The sequence below is a fragment of the Hibiscus syriacus genome, unplaced genomic scaffold, assembly GCF_006381635.1.
Source record: "Hibiscus syriacus cultivar Baekdansim isolate YM2019G1 unplaced genomic scaffold, ASM638163v2 tig00110597_pilon, whole genome shotgun sequence".
In the NCBI taxonomy this organism is placed as follows: Eukaryota; Viridiplantae; Streptophyta; class Magnoliopsida; order Malvales; family Malvaceae; genus Hibiscus; species Hibiscus syriacus.
In genome coordinates this window covers 6,467,676-6,490,514 of record NW_024062795.1, presented here as the reverse complement: position 1 = coordinate 6,490,514, position 22,839 = coordinate 6,467,676, and the positions used below count along the sequence as shown (strand labels likewise).

The following is a 22,839-nucleotide window of genomic DNA, read 5'->3' as shown; positions in this document are numbered from 1 at the left end:
TAAAATATAATTTAATATATATTAGAAATTTTTGAAACAAATTATAAACATAAATATAATCAAGTATAAGTCAATTGAATAATATTTCGATAGTCATTGAGAGATTATAGATTTTTTATTTATAATATATAAAAACTTTAACTGAATTAATTTTTAATACATTGTATTTTTTTATTAAGCTAAAAGGTGATGACAATGAACACTCAATCACCCTTGCAGTTGTTGGTGCTCGAACTCATGTCCTCTAAGAACAACGATTCCTTAACCCCTGAGGTAAGTTGGTCCATGCTAATACATTGTATTTAAATTGTCTATACAATAAATATAAATATTTCAATTTATATATTTTACATCATATTTGAAGCGACATTTGATATTGAAATTAATGATCGAACTAACAAAATAGTTTAGAATATTTTTTAAATTTAGGACTAATTCAGAATCTGAATCATAGTTTAAGGACGTGTAGTTAAATTAACCTATGAAAGATGATTGGTGGGGATTCGCCGATTGGGATCGTTGTTGGCACGCAGGACCAGGTTTAATCAAACACCGACACTGCTAAATCATTGTTCATCAGTACAATTCTTAGTTATTTGTGAAATGGAAACTTGGAGACAAATGATTTGTTCTTTTATGAGTTGTTGCCAACCAAAGAAAGGAATCAATTACATTCTTTTTTGTTTATATATTTTTCATGGTTGCCATGTATTTTTCTTGTTTCCATTTCTACCAATTTATTAAATAAATATTATTTTTACAAATAAAAATATATGCATGTTAGATATGATTAGATATAATCGTTTAAATTGAAACAAATTAATATTATAACCTTATAAATAATTATGTTTAAATTTGAATAAAAACTTAAATAAATAAATTTGGTTCAACTCGAATTTCATACATTCAAAAAAAATGTTCAAACAAGATTTAAATAATCAAATGATACTCGTAAACTCGAATTATTTTTCACTCGACTCGATCTAATATTAACCGTTTCTCAATTGATCTTTCAAGGGAGCAACCTCCACTTAGATATGGTTGATTCTATGTTAAACAATTGGAGGGGGAAAAATCACAGGGATAACAATAGATACCATCACTGTGATTTCCCCGAGTCTTTACCATTTGATGAGTGTTTCTATGGATAAATAAAAATATGATGCAAAACCAACAAGAAGCATTACATAAGGCAAGGAACTTATCATACAGTAATCTACGATCCCATTTTCCGCACTGGGCGAGAAATCGAAAACATCCGACCACCCAGACACGCCTGTACTTCGATCCCGATATAAAATTTGACTCTTAAAAGTGTCAAGAAGTGTCTATCCATATCTAACCTGGAGAGACGTTGGCATTTGCCTTGTGGGGAACGGCATTGTTTCGCTGCCAGAAGCTTTCTTTTCAGCAAGTTCTTCCAAGCGCTTCCATGTAGTTTCGCGTCTCGCTTCAATCTCATCTCCCTTTGATTCGTCTTCCCGAAATTTATGCAAGCATTCCTTGCACAACTCCGGGTCGAGATCGTAGAAGATCTTTCGGGCATTTAAAGTCAAGCCGTGTACAGCCTGATTCCAGTGATTTCTTGCATTTTTCTCCAAGGCAGGGAAAATAATCGGCAGTTTAACCTTGCGGTTTTGAATGATTAAGTTCTGACAAGAACAAAGCTCGCTCGGCTTCCTGAGACGCAAAAAAAGGACAAAAAACAACTGGTGCTTAGGACATTCCGGGGGAAGAAAACTATGTATAGAATATTGTAAGTTCTACGAAAGACTAAAACATCGGATATCATTTACCGAAATCACGCCATTCAGAGTTCAGACTCAACGGCTATCATTCTCGATCATCAAATGGTATAGTTAACTGACCGTACTCATACGGCCACAGGATTTTGTACACAAGAGCAGCGACAGCCTTAAAAGTATTTGGTGCATATTTTCCGAAAAAAAGCACATATAGTTCAATCAGCGCATATTGAATCTCCCAATATACATTAAAGTTTGTTTTGCAGGGCCAACCATTAGACCTAACTACATTTCGATCAACCAAAGAAAATGGTGTTTTAGTTTAGATATTTGGCTTTCCTGAGCCTATGTTACTGGCACTCGTCATTTTTATTTAACTACCCGTGTCTGACACAGAGACATGGGGATATGACCTCCAAAGTTCCTTCATATACATGAAAAAAACTTCGAAAAATGATTCAAGTAACACAGTCCTGAGCTATTCCAACTTGCCAATATGACCATCAAACACCAAAGCACTCAAAGACAGGAACAACAGATATGAAAATGATTCAATCAATTAACTAAAAGATTTTGCTTTCAAAACAATTTTATAGTCGGTTAATTTCATAGATGGTACCTCATGAAACTACAAAGGAAAGTAACATTTTATAGGGCCTTGACTTTAGGAAATCCCGAATTTCTATAAATTTGAATCAATGCCACAGCCTGCTACAGTTCGAAAGATCCTAGAAATTTTCGCAACATGAGAGGACAGAAAAGCGTGATGTTGAAGACGGTGGCAGTAAGGGTAAAACAATCTGAAAAATGGTCTGATCAATGCCACAAACTATATACATACAGAATGAATCCACAATATGGCATATCTGATGCAATCAATTGTAAGTAAAACAATATGATCTCCAAGTCCGAGATACGAAACAAGCAAATCTAGAACATCATCCATAATAAAAATATTTCCAGAAACTTCTCACCTGAAAGTGCAGAGAGTTCAAACAGCGATCAATTCTGCGAAATAACAGTACCATGCAGCACTGGAATTCGAGTGGCTGAGTTACTTCTAAAACTTCCTCCAATTCGTTAAGGAACATGACTTCCTTTGCACTGTTGGTGATAGCCCAGTACTTTAATAACCCCCTAATGATGGAATCAGCAAGCTTCCAGTCTTTCTCCACAAACTGAGTAATGCAATAAAATAACTGTTGATGATACATTGCTAAGGATTTCGGCTTACACAAGGGAATTAGTGCCCGGACAAGGAACAGTTTATGTTCTTCCTTCAGCAGCAATGCAAACCCGTTAATAATACTGCCCAATATCTCTAGAAGTTCACCAATTCCATTATGCTTCTCATTCTCAAAAAATAAAACAGAAAAATATGTCATTTATAGCTTTCCTAATGAACGGTCGATGCACCATGAATTTGCCATAGATGCGATGAAGAATGGTTTTCAAATATTCCCTTTCTCTAGGATCTTCGGAATCAAATAAGTTGAGCAACCAGATAATGGAGGGCTGATCAACATATCTTTTGGCCAATTTCGTATCAGTCTCAGGTGAGGCTAAAAACCTCAAAAGAAACTCATATACAAATTGCAAGTGTTGCCAAGCAGGATCCATTGATGGTTCCTCCTCTTCCAAATCAAGGCTTTATATGACACTATTCTCACGTGGTTGAGGATTAAGGCTCCTAAATAAGTTTGCCGATACCATTTTAACGATTTCTTGCAGAATAGCATCGGAAAATTTCCCATTCGCTGAGATCACGTGCTCAACGAGCTCTAACAACGTCTGTCGCTTGATCTCCTTCTCTTTGAGGTTCTTGGTGGGGTCATTGAAATCAAATACAACACAACAGAAGTGAATCTTTTTTATGAACAAATTCTGCTTCTCTGAAGCCGGAACATCTTTTCCATCCAACATCAGCAGAAGAATTAGGTGCCTGAGAGTACGAAACACTCGAATTTCCCGACTTCTCAGATACTAAATCACCACTCCTTGAGCCACATATACGGTAGAATAAGTAGCATGGTTCCCACCATGTTCACGACTCTCCGAATTCTTTGATGGCTTCCGGGGAAGCTTACTTAAAATCCGTTTGAACATGATTCACCCCCTTCCACCCCTCTTAATCCAACCAATCAAAATCTAATGACTAATTAAAATCCATGAAATACCAAACCCTTTCTTCAGCTAAAACAGAGACCCTTCATATTCGATAGAGAAAACCCGAAATAAGGAAAGTGGAAACCAAATCCCCTACTATAAGAAAACCCAAACCAAAGCTGCTAAAACAATTGAACCAATCATCCCACGTTGCAGTTTTTTTTCCCTAGTCCCTATCATCTAAAACATAGACCCTTTGTTCAGCTTCAAGCCCCATGCCTGAAATTCAGCCCAAACTTTGCAAAAAAATTCAAGCTTTCAGGCTTAAAGAACAAAATCCAGCAAGGACAAACTCGCCCAAAACTAAAAAGCACCAGCACATCCTTCTCTGTTCTTCCACCAAGGAAAGCAACAGAGGAAAAGAACAAGAATAAACTAAGTAAATTCCAGGATATTCCATGTTCCAAATTATTTATAAGATGAATTGAAACAATCAAAGCACTCTATCCAACATAGAAAGTTTATTTTCTTCCTTTTTTTCATTAATTAAAAGAAAAACCAAACACATGCAGTAAAATCCAGATATAAATAATTGAGAATTAGAAAGAAATGAGGACCTGCTACAACGACTTACAGAGAAAATAATCTGCGAAAATTTCCATCTTGGTTTGCTAGCTATGCTTTGTTGACTATGTTCTCAGTCATTCTTCCTTGATTGACTTCTCAATCTCTGCAAAAAAAAATAATCAAATTTTCTAATCATTTCGTGGACCTCGTCTATCTTAATCAAAAGTCAAATCCGAAACAAGAACCAGGAAATCCAAAACCAGAGCCTTCTACGACGTCGTTCTTCATTTTTCTTTTCACTAACTACCGTACGGTGTACACTCGTTCTGTGCTTTTTTTCCTCTTAAATAGATTATTATACGAGAAAAAGTAGGTTCTGTCGACAATATTTCCTTTAAGCGTACATGGGATCGAGTGTCTTCGAAATGAAATTGTTAATTTTGAATCTTATGAATAAAATAAGATATACAATTTAGGAGTTTATATGATTTCTTGTTATGTATTAACATTAATTTGTTTTGTTACTATTTCTTTTAATTTTTTCGGATTGTCTGAATTTTTACTCTTCATGAATTTGTTTTAGAGTCGATTTATGTTGCAGCTTCGTTGTTTCAAGATACGAGTATCTCACTGGTTTAGATTGTGATATGGTTTGAATACAGAGTTATTTTATTGCTCCCTTTCTCTTGAACTTACAAGTGGAAGTATCACCGGAGTAAACGACCTTTTCTTATACTTTCGTTATGTGAGGTTTAAGTGTATGAGATTTGACCAAGTAAATGGTATAATGTCTTTTTAGAAGAAATATCTATTAGATTATCAAGAAAATACTCCTTATTAAATGTCATATGAGTTATGATCGAATAAATCTAGGCTCAATGGTTACAAATAAATATGATTTATATAAAGATATTCTTTTCAAGTGTTATAAGACATAACAACAAAATAGATAAATTAGGTTCATAACATTTGATATCATATTCTCAAGTCATGTATATGCTATCCAATTTCTATTTTATATGTTTTTCTTTTTTTATTTGATTTTTAAATTATTATTATTATACGTTTTTATTTATTTTACTTGAATTGCAGCTCATGACCATTAGTTTTTAACCATTGAACTCACTTTAACATATTAGTGTTTCCTAATTAGTTATTTACTAATATAGATTAAAAAGAATTAGAATTTTCCAAAAATTAATCTCACAGTTACGTCATTTAGGGGGGAAATAGGTGTACAAATTTTTACATACAACACAAGTGATGTTGATGATAACATAAGGCAAGAGGCTACAAATGAAAGATGAAAAGTGAACTCCAAGATAAATTACCAAAACTTCCATTGTCACAAACTGCATCCAATTACGTTGTCAATAAATGTCCGAATTGAAGGTTCTCTTCCGAGAAAGTCGGACAGAATTTCAACCGGATCCTTAGCTCCTCCTGATGCCAATACCTACCACGAACTCGGATATTATTAGATGATATGATCATCATGAGAGAAGTATGCATATGTGCATCAATTCACAGATTTCTTGTTATTTTATGCTGTATACATGGAAGTTAAGCTATCAAGATTTTGGTTTTCTTATGATGGCTGTGCTAGTGAAATAAGTATAGCAAACTTTTCGACATCAGAAACGGCATAGTAACATAATAAAAATGCACTTCAGAAACAGTAACAGACTAACAGTGATTACCTTAGTTCGAAACTGCATACCAACATTCTGGTTCAAAAGATCGTCACGGAACATCGATGTAAATATATCTGCTGCAAACACCTGAACATTTGAAGCACCATAAATGATTTTCATCGGGTGCATTTATCATTCAGGTATAATAGATCATCCACTACATATTGGCTTTGCGCCATAAAGATGTAAAAAGCTTACAACAGTTTATACCAATCTAGACGATAAAATTAAAACAGGCAAGAAAAACTGGGATGAACTGATCGAACCTCACTCCAAATACGACTGTAACAAGCAGCTTCATAACCGATAGCACACCGGGGGAAGCATGAAGCTGGATTAGTTCCTTCTAACACAGGCAATCCCAACATTACCTAAAGAATATCGAAAAGATGGAAGAAAAATATATATATATAAGGATTTTCCTTTTAATAGCACATAGTCAGAAGCAAGAACAGGAAAATGTGCTTACCTTTGGATGAAGATGCTTGAATAACTCGACAATGTCAACGTCATCAGCGGAATGTATAATTTGATCAAAAAGACCTGTCAGAAAACATCTTTAGAGCATAACTAAAGAGTGGGGCCAAATAATGTGCGTTACAATATGCATCTAGAAACAAATTCCAAGGCGTTGATTCCATAGAAAGATGACTAGACATCCCTGAAAGCTATCTATAATCTATTTCAAAAAACTTATCAAATAGTGAAAATGAGATGATTAGAGGAGTTCAACTTAGAACAGATTTTCCTGATTCAAGAAAGTCAAAGTCGCAACAAATTTCAGTAAAATAGGAGTTTCCTGATTGATGACAGAGAAAGACTTACAGTAAAGAACTTCTTGCTTCAATTTAAGTGCTGAAAAGGAATATCGCCATCGTTTAAGTGATTTACATATTTCCTCCTTGATGGGCTTTGTAATATCCTGCAAATTATCATGTCACCAATAAAACTTCAAGCAATTAATTCTCCTTTAGTTATTTAAAAGACAGTTTGTCTTTGAAAATCAAAAACAATTCTTCCTTTATCAATCATTTTAGAAAGAAAGGACCGATCCAGACAGATTAAAATATACCTCATAAACACACATGAATATACCCCAAGACAAGCAAGCCAGAAGTTCAAGCCAATGCATGTATGAATAAATAGCAGACACTAAATCACAGACAATCCCACACATAAATTTGCATACAGTACGTGTATTCAGAATTTGTTAATAAGATGTACTCACCTGATAGAAACCAGATATCAACTTCAGTGATAAGCTCTCGTAACACCTACACGTTAAAAACAATTGTCAGGGAATTTCATCTGTCAGAGAAAAAAAATAAGAAATAGTAGGATCCTGGTCTAGATTTACTTAACCCAAAAATAAAGAAATAAAGAAATCGTAGGATCATTGACCTACCAATTCTCTTGCACATGAGCGGGGATCTCCACAAAGTCGGGATCAACACGGACCCCAGACAATCTTGAAAATGATGCATGATTGCACATATGTTGGACCTAAATACTCACAGATAATATAACCCGTATTATCTACCAATAATACAAAGTACAATAAAGCCTGTTTTATCTACCAATAATACAAAGTACAATAAAACCTGTATTATCTACCAATAATACAAAGTACAACAACATACAATAAAACCCAAAAAGATAATTAAGAATCAAACATACCACATGGCCAAACTCATGGAAAAAACTGACCACTTCAGAGAATCTCAACAAACTTGGAACTCTGCCAGTGTCCTTCTGAAGTTGAGAAATCAGCAATGCCACTGGAATCTGCTAGGGAAACCAAGAGAAGAAAATTAATCAGTCTCTGAATTTCAAGATAATGCAAATAGCATATCTCGGGAAAATTTGAGCAAATTAATTATATTTATGCACTGAAAGATGGTAAGATAACATTTTATGTATTTAGCAATTCAGGGAAAGAAAGCATAATGATTATGTAATATCGATCACCTGCCGTGCACCATTGAATGCTACAGAACCATTTTGAAGAGCAACCATGCAAGTTTGACCATATTTCCCTTCCCTGATCCACAAGGAAAGCCCATTTCTTTCTAACTAGAGCAAGGAGTGCTAAAACAAATAAAGATATAACTTAAAACTAACGCATGAACCTTGTATACATGTCAAGGTAGAAATAACCCAAAAGTTCACCAGAACTCAAATCAAAAGCAGAAAAAACTTTAACATCACTGTGCCAGACATCAGCATTGGCAATTTCTTCGAATCTTAAACCTGCATTAAGTAGAATGAGCATATGATACCATGCAATACAAAGAGATGAACATTCGCCATGAATCCAAATATGCATGTATGTAGAACTTACCAAAAAGATCTTGGAATATTTTGAAAATTCCAGATAAAACCAAATTAACAGGAAAGTATTGTTTGAGAGCCCCAAAGTCCAAATCAAATTCCTGCTGTTCAACCTTCTTTACATAGTACAACAGATCTTCAACTCCAAATGGAATCTCTCCTTCCTCTTGCTTCTGATGACATAAAAAAAAGCAAATAAATTGTCCATCTGAAAGGAAAAAGGGAAAGGAACCAAAAGATGGAGGGTATGCTCTGACCTTTAACTCTTTCAACACTGCCAGCTCCTTCTGGGCTAAGTCTGATAAACTGGAGGAAATACCTTCTAAGAATTGCAATACCTGACCACATTTGCAAAGTCCTAAGAAGATATCACTCCTTAATGAATCACAGAGAAAATAATACACGAAGTTGATTCATCTTTAAAATACATTTTTGTACAGGTGTTCTAAATTCTAATTCAACTTGATAGCAAGATAATAAAGTACAAACCAAGAACTTGTTCCTTCCTGCGTTTTTAATGTTGCTATAACATAAAATTTCAGGTTAAAAAGAGCGTCGGTTTGACATAGTTCAGTTCATATCACTCAGGAAATGAATTGTCAAAGACCCTAAGAATTCCAGGAGTTATGACATAAAACAACACATTCCATCATATAGGTGATAAACCTAGAGGCACCCAACAGGTTCTAATGGAAAAAATAGGATCTGGCTCAACCTTGTCGGTGAAAAAAACTGTCAATAGACTAGACAAAAAAGGATCCAATGTGGTTCATAAGAAAGGAGAAAAGAGAACGGAAGAGAGAGAAAGAGAGATGGCAATATTTCAGTCAACTACTTTAATCCACTAAAAAAACCCTACCTTCATTTAAAAAGAAAATGAAAGCTGGAAGACATGGAAATTACATTATTTTCATTCATGCAGTTAACATACAAACAGCCCCAAGAAAATAAAGTATTATGCAAACCTTTGAGGAAGTCTTAGCCATTCTAAAACTCACAGCATAGTCTGCATAGTTTGAATAGCCAAGCAAACGAGCAAATTTATGACGTGCTTGAACCTATATCACAAGAGAAAAGTGGGAACTTGTTGGTGTTCTTATACTCAATAAACACATTTAATGAAAAATGGAAATGGACGGTAATACAGGCTCAAGGGTCAAGTAAAACTCAATGTTCGGATCCACATGGAGGAACATGAAGAAAAGGGCCCTGGTGATAATAAAGGCTGAAATAAAATGAACATCCCAAAGTTGCTGATACGATAAAATAGTTGTAAGCCAAGACAAGGAACCAATATTTTGTCACTAGAACAGCCATAATATTTTTTTTTTATGAAATGTGATACCAACAGGGTATGCATGGTTTCTCTTAACAAAAATCTAAATAACAGAGAACCCATGACAATCAGTTGATCTTACAATATAATTTCATTTCAAGCTTAAGAAAAATGATCTTCTAGATGCTGAGTTCTCTTTCCTATGTAAACGTCATTTCAAAGAAAAAGGGAGGAGCCCAGGGGGACGCGATATTTACCAATTCTTCCAAGACAGAGAGGTTGACTTTTGCACATCTCTTTCCATAGGTCATAGCTACTAACCTTCTTGTCTTTCCTATCTGCAAAGGCTCGGAACAAAAAAGTGAAACACCACAGTGGTCATTCCCATATTTCAGGATTAAAAAGGAAATAATAATAGTAAATCTGAATTAGGTTCCCTATCTAAAGAAAAATAAATGAAATAAAGTTTATCTTAGTTGAGCAACTGTCATGATCATTCACATGCAAGGCAATGATTCACCGCAGCAATCATAACATACACCTAATTGAAAACTTGCCGGATCTTATTGGCATGCTATAGTTGAATCACCAGATATCCTTAAAAGCCAGTAATAAGAAAGATAATGGGGACTCTTTCAGCATTCTACAACTCAAATACATAACTGGTCTTCATAAGTTTCTCAACCTATCACCTTGTAACTTGTAAGTTTATGCAATTTTTTTGCTAAAAGAGGACAGAGCCATTGTCAACAATTCACAAGCAGATCCTTAACCAACTTCAATAATCATACCATGCATAACTCGAGAACTGCTGCAACATGATTACTTTTCAGTGTCACTTTGAACATTCCATTTTCCACTTCTTCTAATGTCTGCAAAATAAGCAGAGTGGAACACATTTCATTACAGTTCATATTACAAAGCAAAGTTATTCAAAGAAAACTCCATCATAAAGGTATGAAATTTCTAGCTATGTTACTCCAAGTTTTCGTATTGAAGTACCCCTTTAATCACCCATGTCAAGTGCATAACTGAACACGGGTACAGAGATATGACAAGAACCATCTAAATACATGGAAAACCAGGAAAAAATCGAATATACTTGTATTAGACACACATATTTCCAACAATCACACCCAAATCCAAGTAACACAGATTTCCAAGATTTTAAACTTTGTATTCGTAAATTATATTTCCATCTAAGAATAGCAGCAAGAGTTATGAATAAAAGCATTTCCAGAATGGAAAGTTTTTCTCTTTGAATCATGATTCAGTATCAATTTTCAATACAACATATCATGTAATTTTAACTTAATTGATATTTGAAATATCGATTGTAGAGGCATATTTTCTTAGATTTCCACAAAGCCAATGGTTAAAGCTCAAAATAGAATTTATTCTTGATACTAAATCAATACTTCACATTCTATAACATATAATAATTGACCAACACGCCTTATCCAGGATGTTAAAAATTCAACTAAAGCATTGTATGGATAATTTATGTATTAAATTATCAGCATAGAAGAAAATTTCACCAGCAAACAAGCACAAATTAGATGCAAAATATAACTTGAATTTTGAAGTTTTCGTTTAAAAGAGATTATTGAGTCAGAATTCCCAAATATAAGCTAATAAAGCAACGGCGTAAAGGAGCAAATAAGAATATAAGAAAAAAGTTAGAACCTTGAGGAACTCTGTCGGTAGTCCAGCTAGCTCATTCTCACTGAATAAAAGATAAGTGGCATCATAATTCAAATTCTGAACATATTGAAAACTTAGCTCATCAATTTGAGCTCTCAGGCGTTGCACTTCTTCTCTTTTTGTTGATGTAAGATCCAATCCATTCTGTTCAAAGTCTCTTATCTGTCACTGATCAGTAAGAAATCAATACTAGAACCGAACAACCAAACCACTAAGCAATATGTTAAGAATATTGGAAACAACAAAAGAAAATAGTTTCTTGTATCACAGCACATCAAGGCATACAACCTCATCAGAGAATTCTTTCTGTATAAAACTGTAAATATTTCCCTTACCAAGCACTGAACATAGTGTCTAGCTTCGGGGCCCATCCATTCCCCTTTTGCAGAAAAAACTTTAAGGACACGGTATACATCTTCCCGCTTACTGATTAGCACCCAATGAAAACATTAAAAATGGTCAATTATATGCTTAGTGAACAAATAGGAAAGTAGACTTCCATATCTACAACTACTTAAAAAATCATAAGATTTAAATTAGATCAATAGTTTAGATTAAAAACTTTTGCTAACTAAATGAAACAAACCAAAAATTCAAGTGATATATCTTAATTCGTATATAATTGAATAAAAACAAATGAGTTAAACCTGCAGGAAGATACATGAGCATCTATTTTCTTTTCAGCTTCAATGCTTGCTTTACGAACTTTATCTGAAGTTGAAACAAACTTTGGCACCACACATGATTGCATCAATGGAAACTGCTGAGCCTCCAGTTCTGCCAATGGTGATATAACATTCTTATACGTAACCTGAGAATTTTTAATATACATATATATAATGGAATATGAGTCGAAGTATTTCAAATGTAGAAATAGGCAAAAGGAAAATCAGAGATTAAAATAAAATAAAATAAAAGGTACTGAGATTATAAAACCTTGTCGAGCGGTACAGATGCAACAGCATCATGAACTTCCTTTGATTTTGCAATTATTCGGTCAGCTAACTTCAGAATCTCACTCGCCGACAAGTTAACTCGAAAATCACACCCCGGAAGATCTAAAATTTAAAAATAAAAATAAAAAAATCACTAGATATAAACGTGTGGAACCTAGAAAGTAAGTAAAACGAAATGCAGTAAAAAAAACTACTGAAATAGAGAGAGAAAAATGTAGTTGCCTTTTCTCTTGGAGTTTCTTCGGTGATTAATGGCGGTGATAGCAAAGCTGGCAGCGAGAGTAAGAAGAGCGGCAGCTCCTGTGAGTGGTACGATGTAACTTCCTACCTTCGATTTGCTGCTCAATTTCTTCGCGCCGTTTCGTTCACTTTCCATTGCTAGTATTTTTCTCTTTCGTCTTCGCTTCCTTAATTAATTTTCTTTGGAGCCAAACAAAAGCCGAGGACTTAGGCTAGATCGGGAGGGAAATCTCCGCCTTTTCGAGCGGAAAACCAAATGTTGAATTTAATTTAATTTGGTGAAGGGAGTAATGGAAAATAAATAAAAACAAGCAAACAAACAAAATGAGATTTGACTTCTCATTGAAGCCGCGCAATGTAGGAGTGATTTTTGCTTCAAATTTAATTTAAAAGAAAAACGGATGCGTCTAGGTGTAGCCGTGGAGCTATCGCTTTCAATCGTTACATTTCACAAAGAAAGGCCGTCCCTTACAATAAATTATGGCCCTTGGATTTTGTCCGATTGTTATAATGGTGTGTTTGGTTCACGAAATGGAAGATTATCAGTAGGAATGTACGATTATCAGAGAATATAATTACTGGAAATGTTGTATTTTGTGTTTGGTTGGCTTAGCAAGAATGTAAGATTATCGTGTTTGATTAAAAGAATAAAATATTATTGGAATGTATATTTGACCAAATTATCTTTATTATATATTTGTTTTTTTTAACAAGTTAAAAAATATTTATATATTTTCTTTAAAAAATTTAAATTCATAAAATTTATATAATTTTTTTATAAAATTGAAAATATAAAAAAGTTTAATGAAAGGGTAAAATTTTATTTTAACCTCTGAACTTCATATAAAATTTTAATTATAGTTTTTTTTTGTAAATCTAAAATAGTTTAAGGATAAATTTGTAATTTAACATTCGTATAATTTTTATTATTCAATGACAGAAAAATGATATTTAAAAAAAATTAAGGGCATTTTAGTCCAAAACGTCGGGAATCCAACAATACTTAAGGAAATGGGGGTAATGACATTCTCGGTAATATACCCAAAAAAATCTACTATTGTAATCTTACATTACCGGGAATGAGATTATCGGGCTAACCAAACGGGAGAATATGGATTTCATTCCCATGGAAATCCTACATTCTCCCATCCAAACACCCCCTGATAGATTAAAATTTCATCTTATAAAAATATGGGTAAAGTATATAAATATTCCCTAAACGTTTAGGGTTATTACATTTTGATCACCTAACTTTTAAACTTGCAATACACTCACTGAACTTTTCATTCGTTTTCGGTAAGATCTCTTATCGTTAGTTTTAGCCGGCGAGGCACATTAACTCCATTAAAACACCCCCGGTCTTCTTCTTTCTTATTTCTTCTTTCTTCTCTCTTCTTCTTCTATTTGCATAACAAATACATGTATGTTTAACAACCAGAAAATACTTCCCACACTTCATTTATCAAACATCCATTCCTCAAAATGGAAATTCAACTTTGAATTCATTCATTCTTCATTTTCAGATTAAACCAAGAGTTTTTGCCCTTATTTTCTGTTAAAATATTGGAAAGATGGTGAAAATAAAGTCTCCTATCCCCATGCATTTGTTAACTACAACTGCTAATTCCATTTATTTTAACTTTAAGCCCTATTAATCAAAGTTGGCTTTTCCATTTTACTGGTACTGCAGGCGTGATGGTTTTATCACTCACCCAGCCTTTTGTGATGCACTGCCTCAAGAGAGTGCTAGACACCCCACCAACTTAAGTACAATGGGCAATCGTTATCTCTTTGAAAGTAATCATCAAATGAGTTTAGGGCCATTACAAGATCAGAATCAAGTTTACCCATTGAGTAATCTGTTGCAATTGGGGAATACTTCTGAACCGCCAAAGTCCGATCTCTTTATCGCTCCATCGAATTCTTTTTCATTACATAACATGCCTTCATCTATGTTTTTCATGGGTGATGCTGCAAACCAAGGGTTTCATCGTCAAGGCCATGGTTACGGGTCATATCTGAACAAACCATTGCATGGGCTTCTGCAACTTCTCCACCTTCAAGGCAGTAGTACTAATAATTCCCACACTCTCGCAAATCTTTTCAATTTGGGATTCTTCTCCAATGTCAGTGGTGCAAGCATTATACGTAATAATGAACTTCAATGCATGGGAGATCATGTTGGTTTAGGATTCTCCTTTCTTTATAGCACTTCAATGCAACACGAGAATATTTATCCTCACGTGTTGGCCACTGCATTGCTTTAAAAATCTGCATAAATAGGTTCAACTACAAGCAACAAAATCAACAACGCTTCCTATTTGTTAAGGGGATTGGGCGGTTTATTATCGAGTGGGACAAAATACGATAGACCAATGTTATCCCTCAACTTCGGCAATGATTCGACGATAAAGAAACTGGTAGCGAAACCCTAAGATCATCACAGATGGAGGATGATAGCAATCTTCAAGGACCATTGAACTATCTTGCAAACGACAACTCTTCCATTTTCAACGGTGGCGCAAGCCATGGGCAAAGTAATGCCTTCGGAGGTTCAGTGTACGTGAGTTGCATCAAAATCTTGTGATGGGCACGAGTGGGAGAATAGAAGAATAATAAGAGTGGGGTTAACAAGGGTGTGAGAGAAGAAGAAGAAGAGTTAGGTTAACGGGGGTGTGAGAGAAAAAGAAAAAAGAAAAAGATGAATATGAAGAGGAAGAGGAAGAAGAAAGAAGGAAAAGAAGACCGGGGTTTAACAGACACATCAGCTAAAACTAAAGGCGGGTAACGACAGAGACCTTACTAAAAACGAACTAAAAATTCGATGGTTGTATTGCAAGTTTAAAAAATGGGGTGACCAAAATGAAGTGCTCTAAAAGTTTATGGACTATTTATATACTTTACACTATTTATATACTTTACCCTAAAAATATTTATACGTTTTTATTCAAAATCATATTTACATATTTTTATTTTATAATTTCTTTTACATAGAATAAAATTCATAAAATAGGTAGAATATTTTTCCTGATAGATATGAGATTTAAATTTAACGGGTCTTGACTCTTGACCCAATATTGTGAAATTAATTTTGTTTAACTTTAAATTTGGATCGATTGAATTAATTCTTTTAAGACTATATTTAGATTAGATTGGGTTTATATATAGAGTAAAAATTTACAACTAATCTAAAATAATAGTACAATTATTCCTCATATATTTAAGGACAAGTACAATAATATATATTTCTCTATTTTTTAATTATTAGTATTTTACTGAATAAAAAAATTATACATATATTTGAGTTGAATATAAATTTTTATCCTAAAAATGACACTAAATTTGAACTAAATCGATTGACAGATAAAAAATATAACACTCAAATCGAATTTGGATTGTTCAAAATTTCCAACCCATTCTTAAATTACTTTTATCAAAAATATCAGAAAAATAAAACCAAATTTTCGTTCAAAATCTGTCACCATGTCCATAAGTTATTTCCCTACAAAACATTTCTTATTTTCTAAAATACGAATGTGATTTTTTAGTTTTTAAAATTTCATGTCACGTTGGTGTTTTCCCATCGAGCCACGTCATCGTATGATGATAATGGTTGACAATTCAAGTACCAAGAAGTCGAGACCAATACACTAGAAATTCGAGATAAACTGAGGGAGGCTGGGGAAGCAATATTTGTAGAGTCGGATTTCACGTTTAACATTATATGGTCATTGTTATTGACAGATGGTCAGTGGACTTATAAAAATACAATGACCACTGTATATTGTTAAAAATCAATAGCAATTATGAAAAGAAAAAAGGTGCAGTGACTAATGAGAGGTTCCAACTTAGGATCATCTATAAAATTCAACATGACCTGCAATCTCCCTACAAAACATCTTTGCTTCACTGGCTAACCTTATGCTTTTTGAAATTGCAAGCCCTGTTTTCTTGTGTGTGGATGCAGGTTCGAATGTCTTAGCATCCTCTTCCTTGCCTGACTACAGTGCTTCTCTAGCAGGCATTACGTTTCCCCACCAGAATTCCCGTAAGATGCTGTGTATAAGATCCCAGTAACTGTGTTCTCTACACACGCGGAATATCGTGCTTCCGTTTTGTGTCCAGCAATATAAATCGACCCATTCTCGGTCCATTATCTCCATTTGACCCTGGACCTGAGGCATGTAATAGAATGGCATAGTTGACCATGGCAGAGCAGTCTCGGGTTTGCCTTTGTTGTATGGACACTTCACTTCCAGGATGCCACCTCCTGGAAAGCAACCAAGAAGACCGTCGGGTGATGCACCAAGCCAGTCGAACTGCTCCTTAGAATGGATAGCAAATCCTAATGAGCTGACCTCATGTCCTGTAATACTTCTGTACCGCTCAATAGCAGCGGCTTCATTGAGAACACCCCACTCCATAGCACACCTTTTAGAAGGTTCCACAACCTGCATTTCCGATGAAAAAACTTTTTCATGCCAGAGTTCAGAGCGGCGCTTTCCTTTCCAAATCCCCAAAGTAGTACTGAAGGTGCTTGTGGTCAACCTGTTCCTCCGAAGGGCAAACCATTCATCGGAGCGTTGAGGTGCATCAAATGGGGTGAGGTTCACAGCTAACACTATCGATGTTGGGGCACGGACAATACTTGAAGTGTTCTGGGAGAAATGCGTTAAAGTACTGGTGGGAAGGGTTCTTAGACATCCATTTCGACATCTTCTGCCCATGGACAAGGGAACCACAGCTTTACGGTGAACAGCACAAAATCTAGTCATGTTGCAATTGCTCATTGTGAAGGAACTAAAAAACTGCGGATAGCTGCTTTGTTCTGATACAAGATCAAATAAAAAAAGCAATGCAAATTTTAGACAGGTTTCAGTTTCGGGACTAAAGGAGCGAAAATAATTGGACGGTGTTCGTACATCGACTTCTGTTTATCATAAAAATAGACATAAAAGGAAAGCATATAAAAATCCACAGAGAATAACATATTCTAAAATGGTAAACATTAAGTTTGGTTACAAATCCATGGTACAATAAACACTTGTAACATAATTCAAACCGATTTTCAGTTTTGCAAACTCTGATCAATACACAATATATCTTAAAAGGGTTAATGTAAATTTGGATATCCCTAACATTTAAGCTTACATAACAGGAAAAAAAAACACCAATTCTTTCAATTAGCCATCAACATCAAACATTAAGCTTCAAATATAATAAAAACTACTGTAAAATTTGGTGGTTTACACTTTGCAGAACCACCTAATTGTTTCTTTCTCTGATAAAGCAGTCCCTAAAAACAATTGCATATAGAAAGTAGCAATGTCAGAGCACAATTGCAAATAGTAAATCTTACATATAAAATCCGGGAATTTCAATCAGTCAATGAAAATTGGAAATAAGGAAAATGAAAACATTACTCCACCTATACCGCCAAACTCGCATAGAACCAAGCAAAATCATGACTTTTAAATTTAAAATTAGATAAGTAAATAAAACGGCCAACAGGTGTTCGATTATATACCTGAAAGAAACCTCGGTTAGCTGAAATAAAGCAGAAATGGGAGCTGAAAGAATGGGAATTGGAATTTCAGGATTTCAAATACGGGACTTTAATCAGCTTGACGAACATAATTGGATTATAACCATCGTTTTTAAATAATGATGATGAATAAATTGGTAGATATTTTTATCTGGCATTTTAGGGTTTGGCTCCAAAAACCAAAACCAAAACAAATTGGTACTCGAAGTCTTGAACGCACCGTTGTTATGATTATCACGTTCACCATGGAACGACGTCGTTGCTTATGAATATCGGAATTTTAACTATAACAACAAAAATATCCCAATGATTCAATTCAATCCCCTGGATCCATTTATACATACATATATATATATATATATATATGTTGATATGTACTTTTTAATATATGGAATAGGATTTTAGTCTAGAGTTTTTTAATAGTATGTGATTATTACACGGTAGTATTTGTTTAAATTTTTTCTATCACATCATGTAGATATAATTGATCAAACTCGAGACCTTTAATAAAAACAATATTATTTTCTATCACAAATGTCACTCAATAAGTTATATTCAATAATTTAAATCTATACGTTACAAATTAAATTAGGAAAGTTACCTTTATAGTGAACATCATAGTACACTATCCAAATTAAATTAGGTGATAGAATTGGAAATTTTTAATATTGAGTGATCAAAATAGAAATATAATAATAATTGAATGAAAAATATGAAGTGACTAAAAAGAAATATAATAAACATTAACTGACTAAATGCACAGTTTGTCCTTTTTGTTTGATCAAAATGGCTAAATTAACATTATTAATTTGGATAGACTTAAAGGCTAAAGTCAAGAGTCAACGCAACGGCCGAAGGCCTAAAAAGACAAAAAATAAGGCAAAATACCGCTTGAGCCTGAGCCTGAGCCTCTTTACTCAACACTCACTGCTGCTGCTGCTGCTGCTGCAATATTTATCGACTAAAAGGAAGAGAAAGATTAATTCATTACCAAAATTAAATCCAACCCATGATTTCTCTTCTCCTCCTTGTCAAATCCCTCACTCATTCAACTCCTAAAAAGCCTTAAACCCTCTAAAAAATAAGCAAAAAAAAACCCATTTTCCTATTCAGATTCAAAGCTGTCATGTACTTATCGGAGAAGCCTCGTCCAATAGATTTATACATGGAGGAAGGTCCTTCCATGGCTTGTGACATGATCATCGAGGTCCCCACCAATGGGGATTTGCCGCATCACCTCCACCACCAACAGCAACAGCAACAGCAACAGCCTCAACCTCTCCAACAGCAGCATCAGCAGCAGCAAATGATGTTGGGTGAAAGCAGCGGCGATGACCCAGAAATCAAAGCCCCCAAGAAACGAGCCGAGACCTGGGTCCAAGACGAAACCCGAAGCCTTATCGGTTTACGAGGAGAAATGGACGGTCGTTTCAATACTTCCAAATCGAACAAGCACCTCTGGGAGCAGATATCGGCTAAGATGAGGGACAAAGGGTTCGATCGATCCCCGACTATGTGTACGGACAAGTGGAGGAACTTGTTGAAGGAGTTTAAGAAAGCTAACATCAAGATAGGGGGAGTGGGTCAGCTAAGATGTCTTACTATAAGGAAATTGAAGAGATTTTAAGGGAGAGGACGAAGAGCGCTTATAAGAGTCCAACTCCTCCTTTTCCTCCAAAGCTTGATTCCTTCATGCATTTCTCTGATAAAGGTATGTATAAATTCTAAATTTTAGCTCTCTTTCTTCATTTTGAAACTGAAACTTTCATTTCATTGTTGTTTGGTTGTTACTATGGTTTGATGTGAGGCTTTCTATTTAAATCCTTTATTTGGGTTTAAGAATTTGTTTTTGTGTGATACGGCTTTAACGACTTTACAATGTAAACATTGGTGTTAGCTTTAGATTTTTCATCTTTTTCTTATTATTGTTATTATTATTATTTTGGGTCTAAAGCCTGTAATTTTCCAATTGCATTTGTTATTAAGTTAGTTTGTAAAAGTGACTTAGGAATTAAGATGGTACTATGAATTGTAGTTGAGAAAAGAAATTATGTTTGTTCTTTTACTGCCGAGGTTTCTTTGATTGCAAATAATTTTGAGACAGGAACATATTTAACATGTTTTGTATCTACTTATGATTCAAGTCGTCATGCCTAAAGGAACAAAAGGGTTAATTCAAAATATGATATGGGGTTCAAGGTGTTTGAAGCATGAACCAAGCTGCGTTGAACATGATGAGTTTTATTTGAAGCAAACTTGAAGATAAAGGCAGCAGGCTTCTCTCGTTTCCTTAAATATTGGGAGAGATGATTATCTATATGTGGTCTATTGATTCCTCTGTTTCGTATGTGGTTTGGTCCATTTTCCACTACATCATTCTACTTTTACAAGGTTTACCTGTGATTTATTTACTTAAGACATGATATCTTGCTGTTTCATCGTTTCATGAAAGCGGTGTATAAGTTTTTTCTCTCTCTCCTGCTTATGTAAATTTAAATGGCCATTCTCTTTCACTCTCTTTCTTTCATTAGCAGAGTGCTCATGTGGGTACCTGATGGGTTATTGCTGCATATACTTAGCCTTTCTTTCTATTATTGTGACTTTAATAATTGTCACCGTTATGGTTGGACTCTTGCAGGTTTTGAGGATACCGGCATAATGTTGGCGGCCCTGAGACTCTTACCCTCGTCAAGTGGCATTGTCAATGTGTGCGGCGTGAGCGGTTGTTGTCCGGTCGCAAGCTCGAACGGACTCCGGCCTGTGGCTTCACTTCGCTGCAAGTTATAAGAGAATTGGGCGACGTCTAGCAATTTAGCCCAGTCTCGCTGGTTAGCACTCACAAAGTGCCGCAAATAACACTCCAACAAGGAGTTCACCTGTTCAGTCTGCCCATCAGTTTGAGAGTGAAAGCTTGTGGAGAAATTTAACTCGGTGCCAAGGAGCTTGAACAATTCCGTCCAAAGGCGTCCGGTAAATCGAGGGTCTCGATCACTGATGATGCTCCTTAGTAGGCCCCAATGCTTCACGACATTCTTGAAGAATTCTCGCGCGGCCTCCTCCGCAGTACAATCCTTGGGGCATGGTATGAAAGTCCCATACTTAGAAAATCGGTCCACGACGACCATGATCGAACCGTATCCCTCGGACTTGGGTAATGCACTAATGAAATCCAAGGTGATCGCATCCCAAGGTCTTTGGGGGACTGGTAAAGGTTCCAGTAATCCCGCCGGCTGTCGGTTCTCCACTTTGTCTTGTTGGCACACAAGATAAGTCTTCACGTAAAGCTCCACGCTATCCTTCATATGGGGCCAAAAGTATGCCGTCTCTAGTAATGCCATAGTGCGCTTTTGACCCGGATGACCAGCCCACTTGGTTTCGTGACACTCTTTGACAAGATCTCGCCTTAAGTTGTCCCACTTTGGAACATAGATTCGTCGTCCCTTGGTGTAGAGTAGACCGTCCTCTACCCAAAACCGTTGGGTTTTGCAATCGCTAGCCAGCTTTACTAATTCTCTTGCCATTGGATCTTGCTCAAGGCCCTCCTTGATACGTTCCAACACGGTTCCCTTGGCTAGAGAGATCGCGGCGAGCTCCGCCTTTCGACTTAAGGCATCGGCTACAACGTTGGCTTTGCCCGGCTTGTATTCCAACATGTAGTCGAACTCGGCTAGGAAGTCTTGCCACCTAGCTTGTTTTGGTGATAGCTTCTTCTGGGTCTGAAAGTAACTCGTCGCCACGTTGTCGGTCTTGATGGTAAAATGCGCGCCGAGTAAGTAATGTCTCCATACCCGCAAGCAATGGATGATGGCCGTCATCTCCTTCTCTTGCACCGTGTACCGCCTCTCGGTGTCATTCAGCTTGCGGCTCTCAAATGCTATCGGATGTCCCTCTTGTATTAGTACTCCCCCGATAGCGAAGTCGGATGCATCGGTATGCACCTCGAACGGCACGGTAAAGTCGGGTAAGGCCAAGACAGGTTCTTGGCTAACTGCTGCCTTCAGGTTCTCAAAGGCCTTCTGACATTGTTCGGACCACTCCCATGCCTTCCCCTTCTTGAGTACGTCCGTCAATGGTGATGCTCGCGCCGAATAGCCCTGTATAAACTGGCGATAATAATTTACTAGACCAAGGAAGGACCTCATCTCACTTACCTTGGTCGGCGGCTCCTACTCGGTTATGGCCTTGATTTTGTTCCTGTCCATTAATAGCTTCCCGTGGCCGATTACATGTCCAAGGAAGTGTACTTCCTCGGTGGCAAACGTGCACTTTTCCTTCTTGGCGTACAGCTCGTTTTCTCGCAGTATCTTGAACACAATCCTCAAGTGGTCTACATGTTCTCCGATGGAGTTATTGTATACCACGATATCGTCCAAGTACACCACCATGAACTGGTCCAAGTACGGTTGGAAGAGCTTGTTCATGAGCGTGCAAAACGTCGCCGGTGCATTGGTTAGACCAAAGGGCATGACCAACCACTCGTACGATCCGTATCGAGTGATGCATATAGTCTTTGGCTCGTCACCTTCTGCTATTCAAACTTGGTAGTAGCCTTTTTGCAAGTCCATCTTCGTGTACACCTTGGCTCCTCCAAGTCTGTCAAATAAATCGGCAATCAAAGGGATCGGGTAGCGATTTTTAATGGTTACCTTGTTAAGTGCTCGGTAATCGACGCACA

General features: G+C 35.9%; 2 protein-coding genes and 2 pseudogenes across 2 annotated transcripts; 1 reads left to right on the top strand and 3 right to left on the bottom strand.

The window, feature by feature from the left end:
• Positions 1-998: 998 nt before the first annotated feature.
• LOC120134495 lies at positions 999-4,024 on the bottom strand (annotated as a pseudogene).
• A 1,690-nt stretch (positions 4,025-5,714) lies between these two features.
• On the bottom strand, positions 5,715-12,883 carry LOC120134494 (probable thimet oligopeptidase). Its single transcript, XM_039150922.1, has 20 exons — positions 12,602-12,883; positions 12,360-12,481; positions 12,071-12,234; positions 11,759-11,849; positions 11,406-11,585; positions 10,511-10,591; positions 9,977-10,057; positions 9,409-9,501; positions 8,701-8,781; positions 8,454-8,616; positions 8,242-8,362; positions 8,081-8,153; positions 7,790-7,897; positions 7,518-7,615; positions 7,341-7,386; positions 6,938-7,034; positions 6,582-6,655; positions 6,379-6,483; positions 6,119-6,199; positions 5,715-5,874 (listed from the first exon to the last, which is right to left on the bottom strand). The coding sequence occupies exons 1-20, from the start codon at positions 12,753-12,755 to the stop codon at positions 5,764-5,766; spliced, it is 2,124 nt and encodes a 707-aa protein (XP_039006853.1). The 5' UTR covers positions 12,756-12,883; the 3' UTR covers positions 5,715-5,763.
• Positions 12,884-16,376: 3,493 nt separating this feature from the next.
• On the bottom strand, positions 16,377-18,345 carry LOC120134499. The gene is made up of 2 exons (XM_039150926.1): positions 18,147-18,345; positions 16,377-17,440 (listed from the first exon to the last, which is right to left on the bottom strand). The coding sequence occupies exon 2, from the start codon at positions 17,407-17,409 to the stop codon at positions 16,621-16,623; it is 789 nt and encodes a 262-aa protein (XP_039006857.1). The 5' UTR covers positions 17,410-17,440; positions 18,147-18,345; the 3' UTR covers positions 16,377-16,620.
• Positions 18,346-19,075: 730 nt separating this feature from the next.
• Positions 19,076-20,951, top strand: LOC120134290 (annotated as a pseudogene).
• The last annotated feature ends 1,888 nt before the right edge of the window (positions 20,952-22,839 follow it).